The sequence below is a fragment of the Anguilla rostrata genome, chromosome 1 (assembly GCF_018555375.3).
Source record: "Anguilla rostrata isolate EN2019 chromosome 1, ASM1855537v3, whole genome shotgun sequence".
NCBI lineage: Eukaryota > Metazoa > Chordata > Actinopteri > Anguilliformes > Anguillidae > Anguilla > Anguilla rostrata.
Window position 1 is genome coordinate 3754600 of NC_057933.1, and position 16737 is coordinate 3771336.

General features: G+C 46.7%; 1 protein-coding gene across 3 annotated transcripts; it reads right to left on the bottom strand.

Annotated features, from left to right (window-relative positions):
• Window positions 1–2886: 2886 nt before the first annotated feature.
• rragca (Ras-related GTP binding Ca) lies at window positions 2887–16562 on the bottom strand. 3 transcript variants are annotated; one of them, XM_064352390.1, is made up of 7 exons: window positions 16168–16562; window positions 14213–14416; window positions 12173–12372; window positions 7920–8034; window positions 7393–7535; window positions 4964–5112; window positions 2887–3775 (listed from the first exon to the last, which is right to left on the bottom strand). In XM_064352390.1, exons 1-7 carry the CDS (start codon window positions 16345–16347, stop codon window positions 3624–3626), a joined length of 1143 nt encoding a protein of 380 aa, XP_064208460.1. In that variant the 5' UTR covers window positions 16348–16562; the 3' UTR covers window positions 2887–3623. The 3 variants fall into 3 exon arrangements, with proteins under 3 accessions (XP_064208460.1, XP_064208628.1, XP_064208549.1); XM_064352558.1 differs by lacking the exon at window positions 16168–16562 and adding an exon at window positions 15336–15523; XM_064352479.1 differs by lacking the exon at window positions 16168–16562 and adding an exon at window positions 14528–14858.
• Between the last annotated feature and the right edge of the window lie 175 nt (window positions 16563–16737).

A 16737-nucleotide genomic window follows, 5' to 3' on the forward strand; every position in this document is an offset into this window, starting at 1 on the left:
AAACTACCCTATAAAATAATTTCTCTGGAGTTCCCACTTCCAGAAGAGCGATGATCATTGTGACTGTGAACACAGCTCTTAAACACTTTGACCTTCGGTGTGACAAAGACCCGGTTTAAATTTAGAAAGCGAGTGGGCAGGGAAAAGAAGCAGGAGGGGGAATAAAGTAATCGAATGCAAAAATAATTTTAATACGTCACACAATCCACACACACACACACAAAAAAAGCTGTGACAGAGGGCAGCTGCTTTACCATTACTGAGATCCAGTTTCCATTTCTTTTTTTTCCATTTGTTTTGTAGGTGGGTGGGGTGCAACACCTGCTTCTGCCACTTGAGGGCAGCATACTCTCACCCTGTGCCAATTAGCCATTATGGCTCTACGAAATCAGAGGCACCATTATGGCTCGATGAAATCACAGATAAATATGAAAAAAACCTGTAAACTGCTCATTATGTTTCATTATGCCTCCAAGTAATCCAAGCTGCTATGGGGGGGGGGGGATAAAAAACATAGGCTGACATGGGTGCCATTACGGCTCCAAGCAATCCCTGCTGCTACAGAACAACTTACAGGCCACAGAGGTGCCATTATGGCTCCAAGCCAACTTAGCTGCTATGGAAAAATGTATGCTGCAATGGATGCCATTATGGCATCCAAGCAATGCCATTATGCCATTATGGCTCCAAGCAATCTTAGCTGGTATGCAATCTTAGCTGGTATGGAAAAATATGTGCACTGCAATGGACGCCATTATGGCTCCAAGTAATCTCAGCTTTGCAAAAAAATGTAAGCAGCTTGAGTGGGCGGGGTCAGAGTGGATCACGGTTTAACAGACAGGAGGAACCAGTCACAGTGTCCTTCACCCTATCAGTCCCTGGATTGGCCAATGGGCAGAACGCCAAATTCTAGAGAATTATTAGCTCGTAATCAGCAGGTCAAAGAACATGTGATGATACCTGGTTAGGAGTGGAATCACAGGTGAACTGATAAAAGACCAAAAGGAGGAGGAGATGGGGGTCAAAATTCAGGGGGAATCAGTGTAAAATAAAAACATTCCGGGATTTCTCCAGACGGAACAGGGAAGCCGTGAAGTTCGCCCCCTGCTAGATGTTTCCTTTCCTTCGGCCATCTTAGAACGCAGCCCTCGAGGTGAACCACAGCAGAACGACCGGCATTTCCATCACACCCCTGGTTCAGACCCCTGCAAGAGGCACTGTTCGGCCCCTCGGCAAGCACATACCTGGCTGTGCATTGTATGTGGATTAAAAACCCAAAAATAAAAAAGCAGCCGTTACCCCTGTTCCTACTGCAACCGCGGGCTTCTGTGGTTCCCCACCAGTCAGCAGGTGTGGGCATACGCCAGCCAATCAGTGGCTCTCTGTGGACAGACACCAGCCAATCACAGTGGCTCTCTGTGGACAGACACCAGCCAATCAGTGGCTCTCTGTGGACAGACACCAGCCAATCGGTGGCTCTCTGTGGACAGACACTAGCCAATCGGTGGCTGTCAACCGGTGGGAACACTCGAGCGCTGAAACGCTCCTGAAGACCGGCAGGCAGTGCGGCCCTCCAGGAAACGTTGGCGCGACGCATCCCAGCCAAACAGCACGTTAGCGCTTTCCACCACCTCCAGTAAACTCCACGTACCTCCGCGGCGGACGACTCCGCAAACAGCCGCCAAACGGACACCCGCACACAGCGTCGGGCTCTGTGTGTCAGAGCAGGCCAACCCAGGTCCTGGACCTCCACACGGCCTGCTGGTTTCTGGTCTCTCTCTGCACTTAACTGATCAATGAAATCATTTACATGGTTTACTCACCTCAACTTGTTTCTTGGGTCTTGTTGTGGTTGTTGTATTTAAAGGGGAAAACAGAAACAAGCAGACCATGAGGCTCTCCAGGACCTTGGAAGGCCACCTCACCTCTGTATCAACAGACCACACACACACACACACACACACAAGGGATGTCCAGTGGTTCAACTTCATGTGATTACGCCTGCAAATTTCCGATTTTAATCACAGGGTAAACCAAGAGAGAAATTCTTATTATTCAGCAATTAAAACCAACACACAGCACACACAGACACGCATACACACACAAAAAAATATATAATTATATTATTTGGACCCAAATATACTGAGACATTCCATTCGTAACTTTTACAAGCTCACAAGCATACGGCATCACTGTCCCATAAAAAGTTCTGTCCACGATGAATAAAGCAGGTTTTTTTCTGAGATATTGTTTAGTAGATGTGCAAGTGTTTTTGTTTTTTTTTTTCTTCCATTTATTATTATTTGTTTGTTTTCCCCTGCAGGGAAAATCCTTCGTCACGCGTGCACAAAAGAGTCTTGCTTTCGCCGGAGATGCAGGAGACACAGTGAACGTTCTAGAATGCTCCGGGAAACTACGCAGGCGACTGAAATTTTAAAAGCTCATGGTGGCTACGGCAGCAGTGTTTGGGCGTCTGTGTTTCTCACTTTTTTACTCCATTATGCTCACTCACCCCCCACCACCCCCACCAATAGAATTACGTGCACTGGGCCATGTTACTCCCAATACAAAACAACTATAAGAAACCTTATTCACACACACATGCATGGAATGAGTATTTGATCATCTCTGATTGGCTGTACCCTAACCCTAACCCTAATGATTTACCGGTGATTAAACGCTGTCGTTCGTCACGGCTCCTCATTTGGCCAAAATGACATCACACATTAAGTGGGGGTGGGGAGGTGAAAGGTCAACACATTGATCAAAAAAGTTAACGTTCGATTATCCAACCTTCAGCACTCTACTGACCCCCGCCCCCCCCCCCCCTTTCCTGACACAGGTAAATAGGTAAGAAGCAGAGAGATTTCCGTTATTTTTTGTTTGTTGTTTTTTTTGGGTGGAGGGGTGGGGTATACATTTTTAAAAGGCAGGTGTGCGTGTATACGTGAGTTTGAGTGACAGCTGGCATTAGGCAGGATACTACTACATTTCCTAGAGGTGCATGAGATCCAGTGTGCAGGAGGTCACACACTTAACATATCCCCATTAGACACAGTGTGTGTGTGTGTGCGCCCCCCCCCTTCAATGAGGAGTAAATCAGTCGCACGTTTCTAAGGTGAACAGCCCATTAACCGCTGAGCTCTATCAGGCATTGGGGTGGGGGGGCGGGTTGGTGGGGGGTTTACTGTACTTTGGGTTTCTCTTCCCCTGCCCCCCTTTCAGTAGAGCGGTGTGTCTGTGCCTCGCGCCAGTTTCGCAGTCTCCGAATCCCGCCACTTCCTCCCGCTCCCCGCCACCGTTTCCCTTCCGTTCGAAGCTCACTCCAAACCCCCCCTCCTTCCAACACATCTGTACATCAGTTTCAGGCCACAACATGGTCTGTGATACAATTTTTTTTCCCCCAGTTTCCTTTTTTTTTCTTTTTCCTTTTTTTTTCTTTTTTTCTTTCTTTTTTTTTTGTAGCTTGCAGCTTTTCTCTGCAGCCCAAGGCTGTGAGGCCGAGGAGTTAAGTCAGCACGATGGCACGAAGGTGCCCGCGTCCTTCTGTCTCTGTCCGTTTGTCTGTCCGTCTCTCCCCCTCTCTCTCTCTCTCTCTCTCTCTCGCTCGCTCGTGGAGGCCTCTACACGGTGCTCCGGGGGGTGCCGTTGTGCGTGACCGCCTTCAGGCTGGGCGTGCTGGGCTGCAGGGTGCCCAACCGCTGCGTGGACACGCCCACCTCAAACACCTCGTGGATGGCTTTGCGGAAACAGTGGAAATTGTAGTCTATTAAACCTGGAGGACGAGAAGAAGGGAGAGGGGGGCAGTTATTCATTTGCACCAGATCGTTCTACTGCCCCACAAAGAACTCTACTCCACGCTCCTAACATCGACAGCTCAGGCGCACTGCTGCCAACATTCCAAATTCTTTAAGGGGCGTCGCCAAGAACAATGCACAGTTCCATTGGATGTTTTGGAAACCACCTAAAACTTTGGTCCCGAAACAGGAACCTCCTGCAGTTGAGACACAGGTAAGACCAGCGTCGTAGGACCTCTCCATCCCATCACACCGCTAACCAGGCTGCGCAGAGTTTGCACCCGATGCAGTTAGGCTTCAGGGTGTAATCTTTCCACTTCAACCAGCACTAAATTAGCAGAGAGTGCAAGAAAACTTTACCCTGCTTTCACAGACATCGCAAACCCACATTAAAAATACTTCCTGTGTGGTAACATTTTTCAGCATCATCGAGCCATCTATGAAAACAGGATATCAAACAGGCTGTACATATTACTTATGAATCCACACACTCTCTTAAAAACACACCGTATAAAACTCACACGGGCCACACAAGCACTCCAGCCAAGGTACAACGTGCCCCAATCCCCTCATGGGCCCCACGAAAAGAAAGCTTACATTTTACATTAATTCAATGATGTCTTAAGGATAATTTATAAGCTGTAAGTGCTATTTATGGTTCTAAAATGTTCAAATCCCCATGGAATCTGACTAGATTGGCTTTCATTTTACTATATTCACTTTCAGAACAGTAATGATGGGGGGGGGGGGGGAAGACATTCTGAATATTTTGTTTGTGCAGATGCTCTCTACAGTATATAATAATCAGCAATGGCCTGCATGAGCCACATCATAACAGCAAATGGCATTATGGGGCAGAGTACGAACATATTGATTGCTTTAAATGTGAAATTTTTTTATTTTTTTTTAAATCTTTTCCAAGGACACTAATTTTTTTACACCTATATTTAAACCAGATCAGTCAATTGAGAATTAAGTTTTATAGTGATGATCGAGGGAAATAAAGTGGAACGCAAGGTGTAGTGGAGCCAGTCTTATGTAAGGAGACGAGTGTGGAGTCAGTTTTGTGGAAGCATTCAACCATGTTCCACAAGCATGTTCCACAAGCAGGTTCTCCAGGCAGGTTGCCCAGACGGGTTCCACAGCAGGGGGCGCCGCTGACTCACCTTTCCGCTCAAAGCTCTCTTCTCTGAGGATGCAGACCAGCGCCAGGAACTTGGTGACCTCCTTCAGGTACAGGACAGTGGTGTTGTTCAGTTTGATGATGGCCATGGACTCCTTATCGTAGGCGCTGCCGCTGCCATCTTCCTTCAGCCTGTAAACCGCGACACGCGGACATCCATTATCACACCGGCAGCCATTACCATGATTAACAGGCAAATCATACACAGCATCATCATACAACCATCCATCAACCAAATGACAAATCCATTATCACACGGGCGGCCATTACCATGATTAACAGGCAAATCATACAGCATTATCATACAACCATCCATCATCAACCAAATCACAAATCCATTATCACACAAGCAGCCAATACTGCGCTCAACACACAAATCAATTATCATACAGTCATCCATTATCACCCAACACACAAATCCATTATCACACGGGCGACCATTACCGTGATCAACAGGCAGATCATACAGCATTATCCTACAACCATCCATCATCAACCAAATCACAAATCCATCACCACACTCATCCACTGCCACTCTCACCACACAGATCCATTATCACCCAGCACTCAAATCCATCACCAGTCACCCACTATCACTCTCACACAAATCTATTATCACAAGGATGATCATGACCACTCTCAACACAGAACTCCATTATCACACAGGCATCCATTACCACCCAGTGCACAAATCCATTATCACAAGGGTGACAATTACCACTCAACACACACCCATTATGGCATAGGCATACATGACAAACAGGGTGTCCTTTATAATTTAAAAAAACATTATCACAGTCAACCATAACTACACAACAGGTATTCATTAGCACACAGGCATTAAAACACACAAGCATAACCAATAAAGTATCAGTCATTACACTGGCATTCATAACCACTCTCCAGACATATTTCCAATTATAACCCAGGTGTTCATTAATGAAAATGATGCGTATCTATGTATTACAATCATCTTGAGAAGCACAAGCATAGATTACCTTTAAGAACACACATGAAATACTACCACTAGCCCATACACACACAGACGAGCAGATTTACAAGAAACACACACTCACCCATTACCACTATTACATACTAAAAAGGCCATAATACATTGAGCCATCCATCAGCACACACAACATCCATTCTCACAGTGCATAAAGAGGCAGGGTCATTACCACTACTTACGAGCACACGTTCATTATCACTTTGGAGAAAGCGCACGTTATCTCTCCCGTATGAGCAGGTCATTTTTCGTGAGGCGAACATTAAAAGGATCAGCTCGTAAAACCGCAGCACAGATTATCGTTATCATTAGCATGCTACGGTAATGGGCAGCATAATGCGGTTAGCTTTCCCAAGGCAGTGCCCAGCTACAGCAGGGGAGAAATAAACTACGAGCCAGGTGGGGAAAAGGCAGTCTAACATACCGGTGTTTTTTTTGTACTCAGAAATGGCTCAGAAATAGTCTTGAATGAATCGCTACACTACAATCATAAAATGATGAACAGATATAAAATAAGCCATAAATAATGATGCAGTTTGTCTTGCTGTGCCGGACAAACAATGGCACCTTTTATACTGACCATATAATTGAGGCCTTATTAAATTTTAACCAATCACAGCTGAATGAGCTGGCATAAAATGTGATTAAGCAGCTCGGGATTGGCCTGCGAGCATCACGAAGGCATGACTTCAGGGAAGTGTGTCCTGCGTGACGATGGGAGTTTTACCATTGCTACACCTTCCTAACGGCGAAAAGGCTGAAACCGTATCGCACGCAGACCGTCCGCGGCAACCCATCTGCCGTTGCCATGGAGCCGAGAGCACGCCGGCCTTCACAGTTCCACACAGGAAGTGCTTCTGCGGCCAAAGCCATCACATGCCTGACATCCTCCCTACCGCTCAAGAGTTTCACAAATGAGACAAAGTGGAGCTCTGAACACATTTCCTACTCCGGTCCAATTCACCACTTCCCACAACGTCAATTCAACGTCGAAATGCAAGATTTTGGCCAATATTTAGATTCAGGGGGTGGAAAAAAAAAACTGCACTGTTCTCAGCTCATTCTGGAGTTGCATTGCTTGCGAAATATTCTGCTTTTCTGCGCAAACGCATTTACTGGTGTTCTAGCAGGAAATGGAAGTCACCAAGAAGCTCTGTTCACAGGGCTTAGAAGCAGACAGGCCGGTGTGTAAGGACGTCAAAGCTGGTGAATTTAGCAGGAATGTCTGAGGCATTTAGCCCACAGCCGGCGGAGTGTAAGAAGTACCCGCAGGTTTCTGCTAGCTTTACAGGGGCTGGGGGGTGCGGGAGCGGTTTCCGTGACCTTTCCAGGAGCTTTCCGGGGATTAAAATGCCTGGGGGGGGGGGATTTTTTCTGGGACCGCGGGACCTCCGAATCGGACTCACCCGTAGATGCAGGACACGTCGATGACCACGTCGATCATGTCGCAGCACAGCTCGTACGACTGCATGTCCACGGGGGAGCTGTCGGTGGCGATGTAGATCTTGCTCACCACGTCGAACAGGAAGGCCTTCTCTATCCCTGAATTCTGTCGCCCGGGAGACGAGAGATCGTGGGTGAGAATTAAGGGAATCATAACTCACGGTTACGGTCCGTACTCTGAAGCTGAACTTTCAGCACTTCCGTATTCAAAATTTCATCTGAATTTTTATAAAAATAAGCATTCAACTTGCCTTCGTTATTTCGAATAAGATTTCACACAAAGTGTTGTTTCTCTTACAATCCTTAAATATTACATTTATACCAGCATCAAATGCAAAAACACACACACGCACAGAAACACACACACACACACACAATTACACTCTCTCTCGCGCACACACACACACGCACAGAAATACACACACACATACACTCGCACGCACTCACACACACACACCTCACCAGGAGGGGAGCGGGCACACATACGTACAGATATAAAGATGTTGAGCAGGTTCTCCAGAGTGGGCAGCTGTGGGATGAGTTTCTGCACCACTTTACTGAAGGCCTCGAAGATGGAGTGATCGTAGATACTCGTCAAGTAGAAGCTGGAACGGGAGGATGGAGGAAAGAAGGGCAACAAGACCAGGTCAAAACATGGCTGGACCCAACCCAGTTCATCCGGCCGACCAATGGTGTAACTTCACAACTCGGCCGACCAATGGTGTAACTTCATAACTCGGCCGACCAATGGTGTAACTTCATAACTCGGCCGACCAATGGTGTAACTTCATCACTCAGTCACTCAGTCACAGACATTCGCGTTTATAGGGCTGGCCCCGCTGTTGCAGTCCAGCCAAAAAGAGGGAGGAGGGACGCATTAGAGGAGTCTACTCACAAAACGAGACAGACGACATACAGACCATACAAGGCATGATCAGAAAACAAAGGCTGCTGACAGATCACAGACCGCCTTCTCAACAGTCACCTTTAAGGCGCTCTTCGCTCGTATCCACGGCGACTGGCATAAATGCAATCATACTGGTTTGGGCAACAAACAGCGCTGATGCCAAGTCTGCAGGGTCAGAATCGATAAGTCAACACATGATCTCACCAAGTTAGAGGCCATGTTAGGTAGAAGAGGGAAACAACTGGGATTATAGCAGTACCTCTGTGTGCGTGTGTGTGTGTGAGTCGGTGTGTGTGACAGAGAGAAAATGAGTGAAAGAGAGTGTGTGTGTGCGTGTCTGTCTCTGTGTTTGGGGGCGGGGGTGGGGGGCTTATTTCACAATGTTATTTTTTAATACCATTTCACACTTGCTATTTATCCAATTAATCACATTAGCACTGCACAGTAATCACACAGTCTCCCAGATTCAGTAGGTTATTCACAAAACTGTTACACAGGGAATGCTGGATGGGACAGACCCTTTCGGGCTGAAACTTGGGACGTCCCAGGTAATACAGCACAGCCCAAACCCAGCCCAACTGCCAAATTTTTCCCCACTGAGCCGGTGGAGCAAAGGAAGCCAAAAAAAAAAATTAACCAATGACGATCTGCGATTAGCACCGATGCATCGACCGCTGATTCTGTACTGCTTAAGTGTGAAGCATAATAATACAATACTCTATATGTACATTACCATCCATACTGTGCACTCAATGAACAAAAAAATAAACACTTAAAACATCCTGTGACAGCTGAGCACCCATTACCTGTGCATTACCTGAAAACTACCAGAGCTCCCATTACCTGCGCATTACCCGAATACTACCTGAACTCCCATTACCTGTGCATTACCAGAGCTCCCATTACCTGTGCATTACCAGAATACTACCTGAACTCCCATTACCTGCACTTTACCTGAATACTACCTGAGCGCCCATTACCTGTGCATTACCAGAGCTCCCATTACCTGTGCATTACCAGAGCTCCCATTACCTGTGCATTACCAGAGCTCCCATTACCTGCGCATTACCCAAATACCACCTGAGCATTCTCTCAGAATGAGCTGCATTACATTTAGCCTACGTAACATTTATTTTGCAGATGTCCTTATCCAGAGTAAGTTCCAAATGCACACAGGTGCACTGAACAGATCGACCAGCAGTTCCAATAGAAAAGTGAGCGGTGCCATCCTTAGAAGCCAGTAACGGTTGTTCCGATGACCTTCATATGCACTTTTGTATGTCACTTAGGATGTAAGCGTCTGCTAAACAAATGTAATGTAACAGAGAACTTAATGCAACGGTATCACAAAGCGGCCATTCTGTACTGTAGCCGATTTCCTACATTGGATCCATGCACCACTTACTCCAGGCCAGAGTTTATTAGACCTTCCCCAGGCAACCCACCTACTGCCTGTGCCTACTCCTTCCAGCTCAACAGTCAATTAATTAGGCCTGCCTTAGCCCTCAAATGAATCTTCATGGCCTCCCTATATTTAATCTCATGTAATTTTGTTCAGTAAATTAAACAAAAAATGTGTCGCTGTGCTCGTGTTCTCGTGCTAAAAGAAAAGACGGATTTGTTTACCGGGCCGCTCCCGGCCCCTCAGCCAGCCGCACGCATCCGCTTCAATTAGGCTTAAACGGTCACTCGGGAAACCCCCGAACCGCTCAACGCTTTTAATAAAGCGAAAGGCTCGTTTTCGATACTCCTTCGCCAAAAGGGCTTAAATTAACACAAGTAGGTAAATGCTCTCTGCGACAACGCAATCCCGGCAGGCCTTGTGTTTTATTAGCGAACCAGAAGCGATAAATGCCAAGCGGCATCAAATCAAGGGCACGTTCAAGAGCGTTAAACAAAACCGCACAAACGGTTTAAATACATAAACAGGACTGAGCTGAGCGTCCAGATTCTGGAATTCGGTAGGCATGGAAACTGAGAGGGCCGCTGCGTGCTGCCGTCGTGGTACTGCGGGTAATCACACACACTGGTAGCTCACCGCAATACCCCACCATCAGCTGAGCAGAACCAATGCGCCCGCCCCCAAAACACGACCACAGAACATCTCCCGAGGACGCCTACTAACAGGGCCAACTGTTCAGCGAACTTCCTGTTCAACAGGCGGAACACTCGAAACGCAAACACAATGTTCTGCCTATCGAATCTAGTCCAAAAAACTCGATCAAAAATGAATCTCATTGAGAACTTGGCCCTCCAGGACTTGGAGCTAAACCTGCAGACGCTGTGGCCCTCCAGGACTGGAGCTGAACCTGCAGACGCTGTGGCCCTCCAGGACTGGAGCTAAACCTGCAGATACAGAGCCCTCTCCAGGACTGGAGTTAAACCTGCAGATACAGAGCCCCCTCCAGGACTGGAGTTAAACCTGCAGACACAGCGCCCCCTAGAGGACTGGAGTCTGACAGCACCGGGATCATCTCCCGGAGAAAAGGGCCTCAGTGCTAATCCTGACTTTCTCTGATGACCCAAGAATTTAACAGCGCTGGTGAGAGAATGCTAACCATGTAGCGGCAGACTGTAAAACTGCCCTTGTGATAGTCAGTCAGGCTGCAGTACATGAGCATCCGCGTCTCCCCCCTCCCAACCAGTTAAGCTACTGCCCCGCGGGGGAAGGGGGGGGGGGGGGGTTGCGAAACACCAAAACATCAAAACAACGCCACTTTCCCCACATCCTTTCGAAACCCGCCAAGTATTTCCACCCGGTGTCGTGTCGCAACAACATGCCAGGCATCGCCGGAATGCTGAATCCCATACAGGGAAAAAAATTTATATATGTACATAAATAAAGAGGAGGAAGAAACAGAGAAAGGTCTTCATCGGCTTTCACCCACTTCGCTCGTCACAAACAGCCACCCTTGCCCTGGCAGAGCGGGAAATATACTGGACAGGAGCTGGCAGGGAACAGGGCCTCTCTCATTCCAAAACCTGATGATTCGTCACCAGCCGAAGGTTCAGAGGAGACAGACTGACTCAGACCCGGGCCCTTACACAGCTAGGCGGAGCCAATTTCACACCATCTAATCCGATAAACATGAGGCACATTCTTTATTTTTTTAACGCTTTAACCCTTCAGGTGCCAGTACAAATTTCTACATGTTGCTGAAAGTTTTATAAAGGGCAGATTTTCCATCAGTACATAGACTAAAATTCTTCTTTCACAGGTTCATACATTTTGGTCAGTGTTACACATTTTGTTAAATTCTCAGGAATCTGCCAGATGGTTTTTTTTAAATTTTATCAGCATGCAAAGAGTCTGAAGTGTCTCCAGCACTCCAGCACAACTGGCCCAGGTTTGGATTCCAAAACAGACACTGAACAAAGAAATCAAAAGTGAAAGTAAATTCCCAGTTTATGTTTTTTTAAAGGGTTTTTGGCATGCTGGGAACTACTGCACAACCACAGCAGTGTTCTGTGGAGAGACTTCCCTGGGACTGGACTGGCAGCAGTGTGCTGGAGCAGTAGAGCTGTTAAAGTGGTATACCTGTAAGGTATACCACTTTATATGTGATATCACTAAATCCAGATTATTCCGGATAAACAAGGAATTACTTTTTTCCAGACCCTGAATGTCTCAACCAGACACAGAGGACTTAGGTAAGTCAGGGTCACACACATACACACACACACACCAAGAGCTTGACAGCTGATAGGAGGAGAGAATGTTCAGCAATAAAAACAAAATATTAGTGGCCCAGAGACATTTAGGGTCTGAAAAAAATACAAATCACCTCCCAGACTGTTATTAGTCAGCAGCAGCAGTAGCCATGTGGGGAACAAACCTAAGGTGGAGCTTGTCGAGGCTGGCGTCCGCCAGGTCGTCGTTGGCTCTCTGGTGGATGTCTCTCTGGGTCTCTATCTTGTGGTCGTCGGAGAGACCGTCCACCTTGTGGATGAAGACCTCGAAGTTGATCTCGGGGTTCACCCTGTAGGCCCGCGACACCGTGAGGTGCAGCCTCCCGAGCGCCTCCACGTAATCGTCCTGCAAGGGGGACAGACGGACGGACGGACGGAAAGACAGGCACACAAGTGTCAGAGACACAAACACAAAGACACGGTCACATCTCCGGGGCCTGGAACACAAGAACCAGGAAAAGGTGGAGAAAACACACAAGGGGCCCACGCACCATTCCATAGACCCAACGCGCAGCACCAGCAGCACTTCAACAGGCCCTGCTGTGCGGCTCTGTGCGCATGAGGATCAGCTCAGACATCTCTCAACATGTTTGCAGTTTCAGCTAAACAAATATCAAGGGGGGGGGGCTGAAATTATGCCAAAATTTAAGAGGGTACGTGAATCACATGCACTTGTTGATCTTGGCAGACCTGAATGAAGATTTAGGTGGCCTTGGTTGGTTCGGCTCTTATAAAAAATGATACAAATTGCCCAATCAAGATTTGCCACCAATTCCATCATATTAGGCCCACGCAAGCCAACACGGAATGTTCTCCCAACGTTTCTGGAATGTTTTGCCAGTGTTATGATATTGCCACAAAATGACAGCAACATTGTGAGAATGCTTTGTTAGCAGGGTTGGCCCTGATATAGATCATGATTACGATAATGCTATTTGTTGCCAATTAGCCTCGGGAAAGAAGTATTTGGGATTTCAACATTATCACCGTGACAAGCATTTCTGCAGAAAATGTGCAGAACCGATTTAAACAAACTTGCATGATTCCATTCTCAAATGGATTATTCTTTCCACTGCCATTGACAACACATGTCAACCTCCACATTTACCCAGTCATAACTAATCTAGATTAATTTTAACCTAAATTAAATTAGCAGCTACAGCAGAGTAGTAAAAATAATCATGCAAAGGATGAAGCAGAAGTGGTCAAGGATTCATTCTGCGTCTCAGCGAGACTCTACATCTGAACCTTACTGTAGACTAAAAACAAACGTGCAGTACGACATCAAATGTTTTTGGTTAACACCTTTTTTGGCAAGTCCCTTTGCTCAAGTCCACAAAAGGAGCAATAGAAATTCTAAAGACGCGCTCTTGGAAAAGACACAGAAACTCAGGGCATCAGTACAGGACGTCCCGTGCCATCAAACACCAAACAAAATCTCCTACTCAGCAAATTCACTGCCAATTAAGAAGCAAGAAAAAAAAAAAATCATTTATCTACTATTCCATCGCATTGCAGTTTAGTCTCAGCATTCAGACATTTAATGATGTCTGTATACCGTTTCAGGAATGACAGTACGTTCAAATATTGCGACTGTCAGAATCTTTGACAACAAGCTCTGCCCTGACATTACATACATGAAGAGTGACATCTGGGAGGTACACTACATGGCCAAAAGTATGTGGACACCTGACATCCAACATCTCACCCAGAATTATGGGCATTAATACATTAAGGATTTGGTCCACCCTTTGCTGCTATAACAACCTCCACTCTTCTGGGAAGGCTGTATACTAGATTTTGGAGCACTGCAGCAGGGATTTGCTTCCATTCAGCCAGGAGAGCATTAGTGAGGTCGGGCACTGTTAGGGCGATTAGGCCTGGCTCGAAGTCGGCGTTCCAATTCATCCCAAAGGTGTTGGATGGGGTTGAGGTCAAGGCTCAGGAAAAAAAAAATCACATCCCTGGTGCATTCATTTTATTTTCGCATGGCTCATATTAAAATTGACAAAGTTATTGCATATTGTCATTTCCAGTTCTACATATCAACAAGGCATGGGGCTTCTTTCAAAATCCATTTACACAAAACATACAGTGCAGAAGGTTTGGAAAGTCTGGGAACCCCTGGCTTTAGGTAACATGCATTTACTTATTTCACGTGCAGGTCCAGGTTAGGTCACACTCACCTGTGCGTCAATGACAAATATCAAAGCCCCCGTACCCCTGAAAATCATCTCATAGTCAAAGGTGGGGTCGAAGAAGTCGACCTGGCCAGGGAAGTCCCAGATCTGGAAGTTGACGAAGGAGCTGTTGGAGATGTCGTCCTTGTAGATCTTGTTGGTGCTCTCCAAGAAAAGAGTCTCGTTGGGCGACATCTTGTGGAACACCACCTTAACCCAGACACCACAGAATACAGGGAAGATGAAGATTTGCCCTTAATAATTCTGTTTACAATACATCAAATGGCAAAATTTATATAATACACAGAGCGTGATACTGACGAATAAAACGTGCTGAATATCTAGGCCCTCGTGGGGCCTCGTGAGGTAGCCTCGATTTCCACCGTCCACCTTTGTCAGGTTCGAATCAGTTACATCACTGGAAGAACGAGCGCTTAGCGCACCGGCCGACAAGCAACGAAAGTGTTCAGGTAAAACTGTCGTCAACTGCCTCGCACTTTGCACTTGGTAAGGAAATACAGTAAACGCTTAAAGGCAAATAAAACAGAAAAACAAAGAAATTTAACCTTGAGCGGACAGAAGACACTACCGAAATGAGACAAGGAAATCAGACTTTCTGAAAGGCATGCTCCTTGGTTGTAACCTTTGCCAATTTTATATTCTGCATACGTTATTTCCTTCACACGTAGCACAATTTGACTTTTTCCCCTTTAATAAATCAGAGCATAACTTATGCTTGTCATTTATTAATAATGCTAAAATGTCTGCCACTGCAACCATAGATGCAGTTTTTATAATAAATTATTCACCTTGCTGTACCCAAGTCACACAGAAGGCTTAAACACAACTAACACAAATAGCTACAACAATCAACGTTAACATTAAAAGACTGTGTGCAATGACCAAGTTTTCGCTGAACGGTCTTATTTAAAAATACTAATGCATATACATGCGCACGTGAGCGGTTCATAAAAATAAGCATGACTTGCTTAAATGTTACTGGGTATGCGTGTGGCTAGGCTGCCGTGGACATTGCGCTGGACAGCCTGCAAATCACCACCGGCAATCAATTACATGTCCGTCCTGGCTAGGTAACGCTAGCCAGCGCACAAAATAACCACCTAGGTACCTAGTACAAGGTGCCAGGTGGGAATGTCGGTCGAGTGCCTCTCATTTCTGACACATCGTGTCTAAATAGGTCGTGCGTAAGGTTGAGCCGCAGCGTGCGCTCGTACTCCAGGCAATTGCTGTACACATGAACGCATACATACACATGCAGCTAAATCAAACAAATGCCTCGCTACATAGCGTGCTGTTGGGTCACGTGCCCACGTGTGTCAATGTGTGGACCCACTGGCAGCAAAAAGGAAGCAGCAGGCTAAGAAGCTAGCCAGCCCAAAACACCTGCATTCCACCTGGGAGCGTGGCTAGCTAGCCATCTTGCTAATTTCGCCGGGCCCCTTTCCGCATGTCATTCCTACAGCACGCAATCTGAACACTGTCAGGTGCCATGCTCTTAAGCTTCCCACGAAGTAAAACCCTCCAGTTATCGACAGTCAATATCCAGCCAGCTGGTTAATTTTAGCTTGATAGTTAGCTATGTGGTTGCTAACTACAACGCAGTGGCAGCTGACGCCCGAAGTGACCACAAACTACAAACAACGTCAGTTTAAATAAAAAATTAAAAAAGTAACAAGCTAGTTATCCAGCCTCCACGAACGTAGCAATACGCGCAAAGTCTGGGTAAGTTAAGTAAGATGCGTTGCGAAAAATAGCCAGCGAAGTGGCTGCTATCTATAACCTATGTAGTGGTGTGCACGCAAGGAAGCAGTTGCAGTCCATCGTATCAGCTGATGGTACATCTAGCTGAATGGCTAGCATTTAGCCAACACCAATAAGGCGTTATGTAAAAGACAACACTAGTGAATCACGTCCGCCGCCTCGCAGTTTCTCTTCCCCACCTTCTGAATAGAAGACTTGCCACTCCGTCGTAGTCCCATTAGCAGTATCCTTGGCTTGCTGTCTGAGGGTGCCGGGCTATCCTCGATGTCCCCCTCTTCCACCCCGTAGCCAAAATCTTTTGGGAACGAGTCCACTACCCCGTAGCTACCCGCCAGCGGCTCCTCGAACTGAATAGACATTTTGACCCGACAATGCTAGCCTCCCCGATCCCCCCCTATTCCCTCGTTTTATTCGCGAATGCCACCCTCCACCACAGACCGCCGACGAAAGAGAGCCTTGTAAGTATTTGTTTAATGCCTGTCCAACTAATCTACCCCAGAACAAGCTAGAGTTCTCTCTCTACTCCTTTAAATCTTTGCGTCCCCGTGTTTCCCTTTCAACGAAATCCACCGCGTGAACCCACCCTCGGCTGTTCTATTGGTTGGCAGTCTGACAACGGGTATGTTCATTGGTCAGAAACGACGTCGCTCAGGGAAACCTGAACAAGCAGGGTGGTTCATCTCGTGTCATATGTTTTACAGTCACCTGACTCGGTGGACGGTGTGCGAGCTTGTTTTGTGTGACCTTTC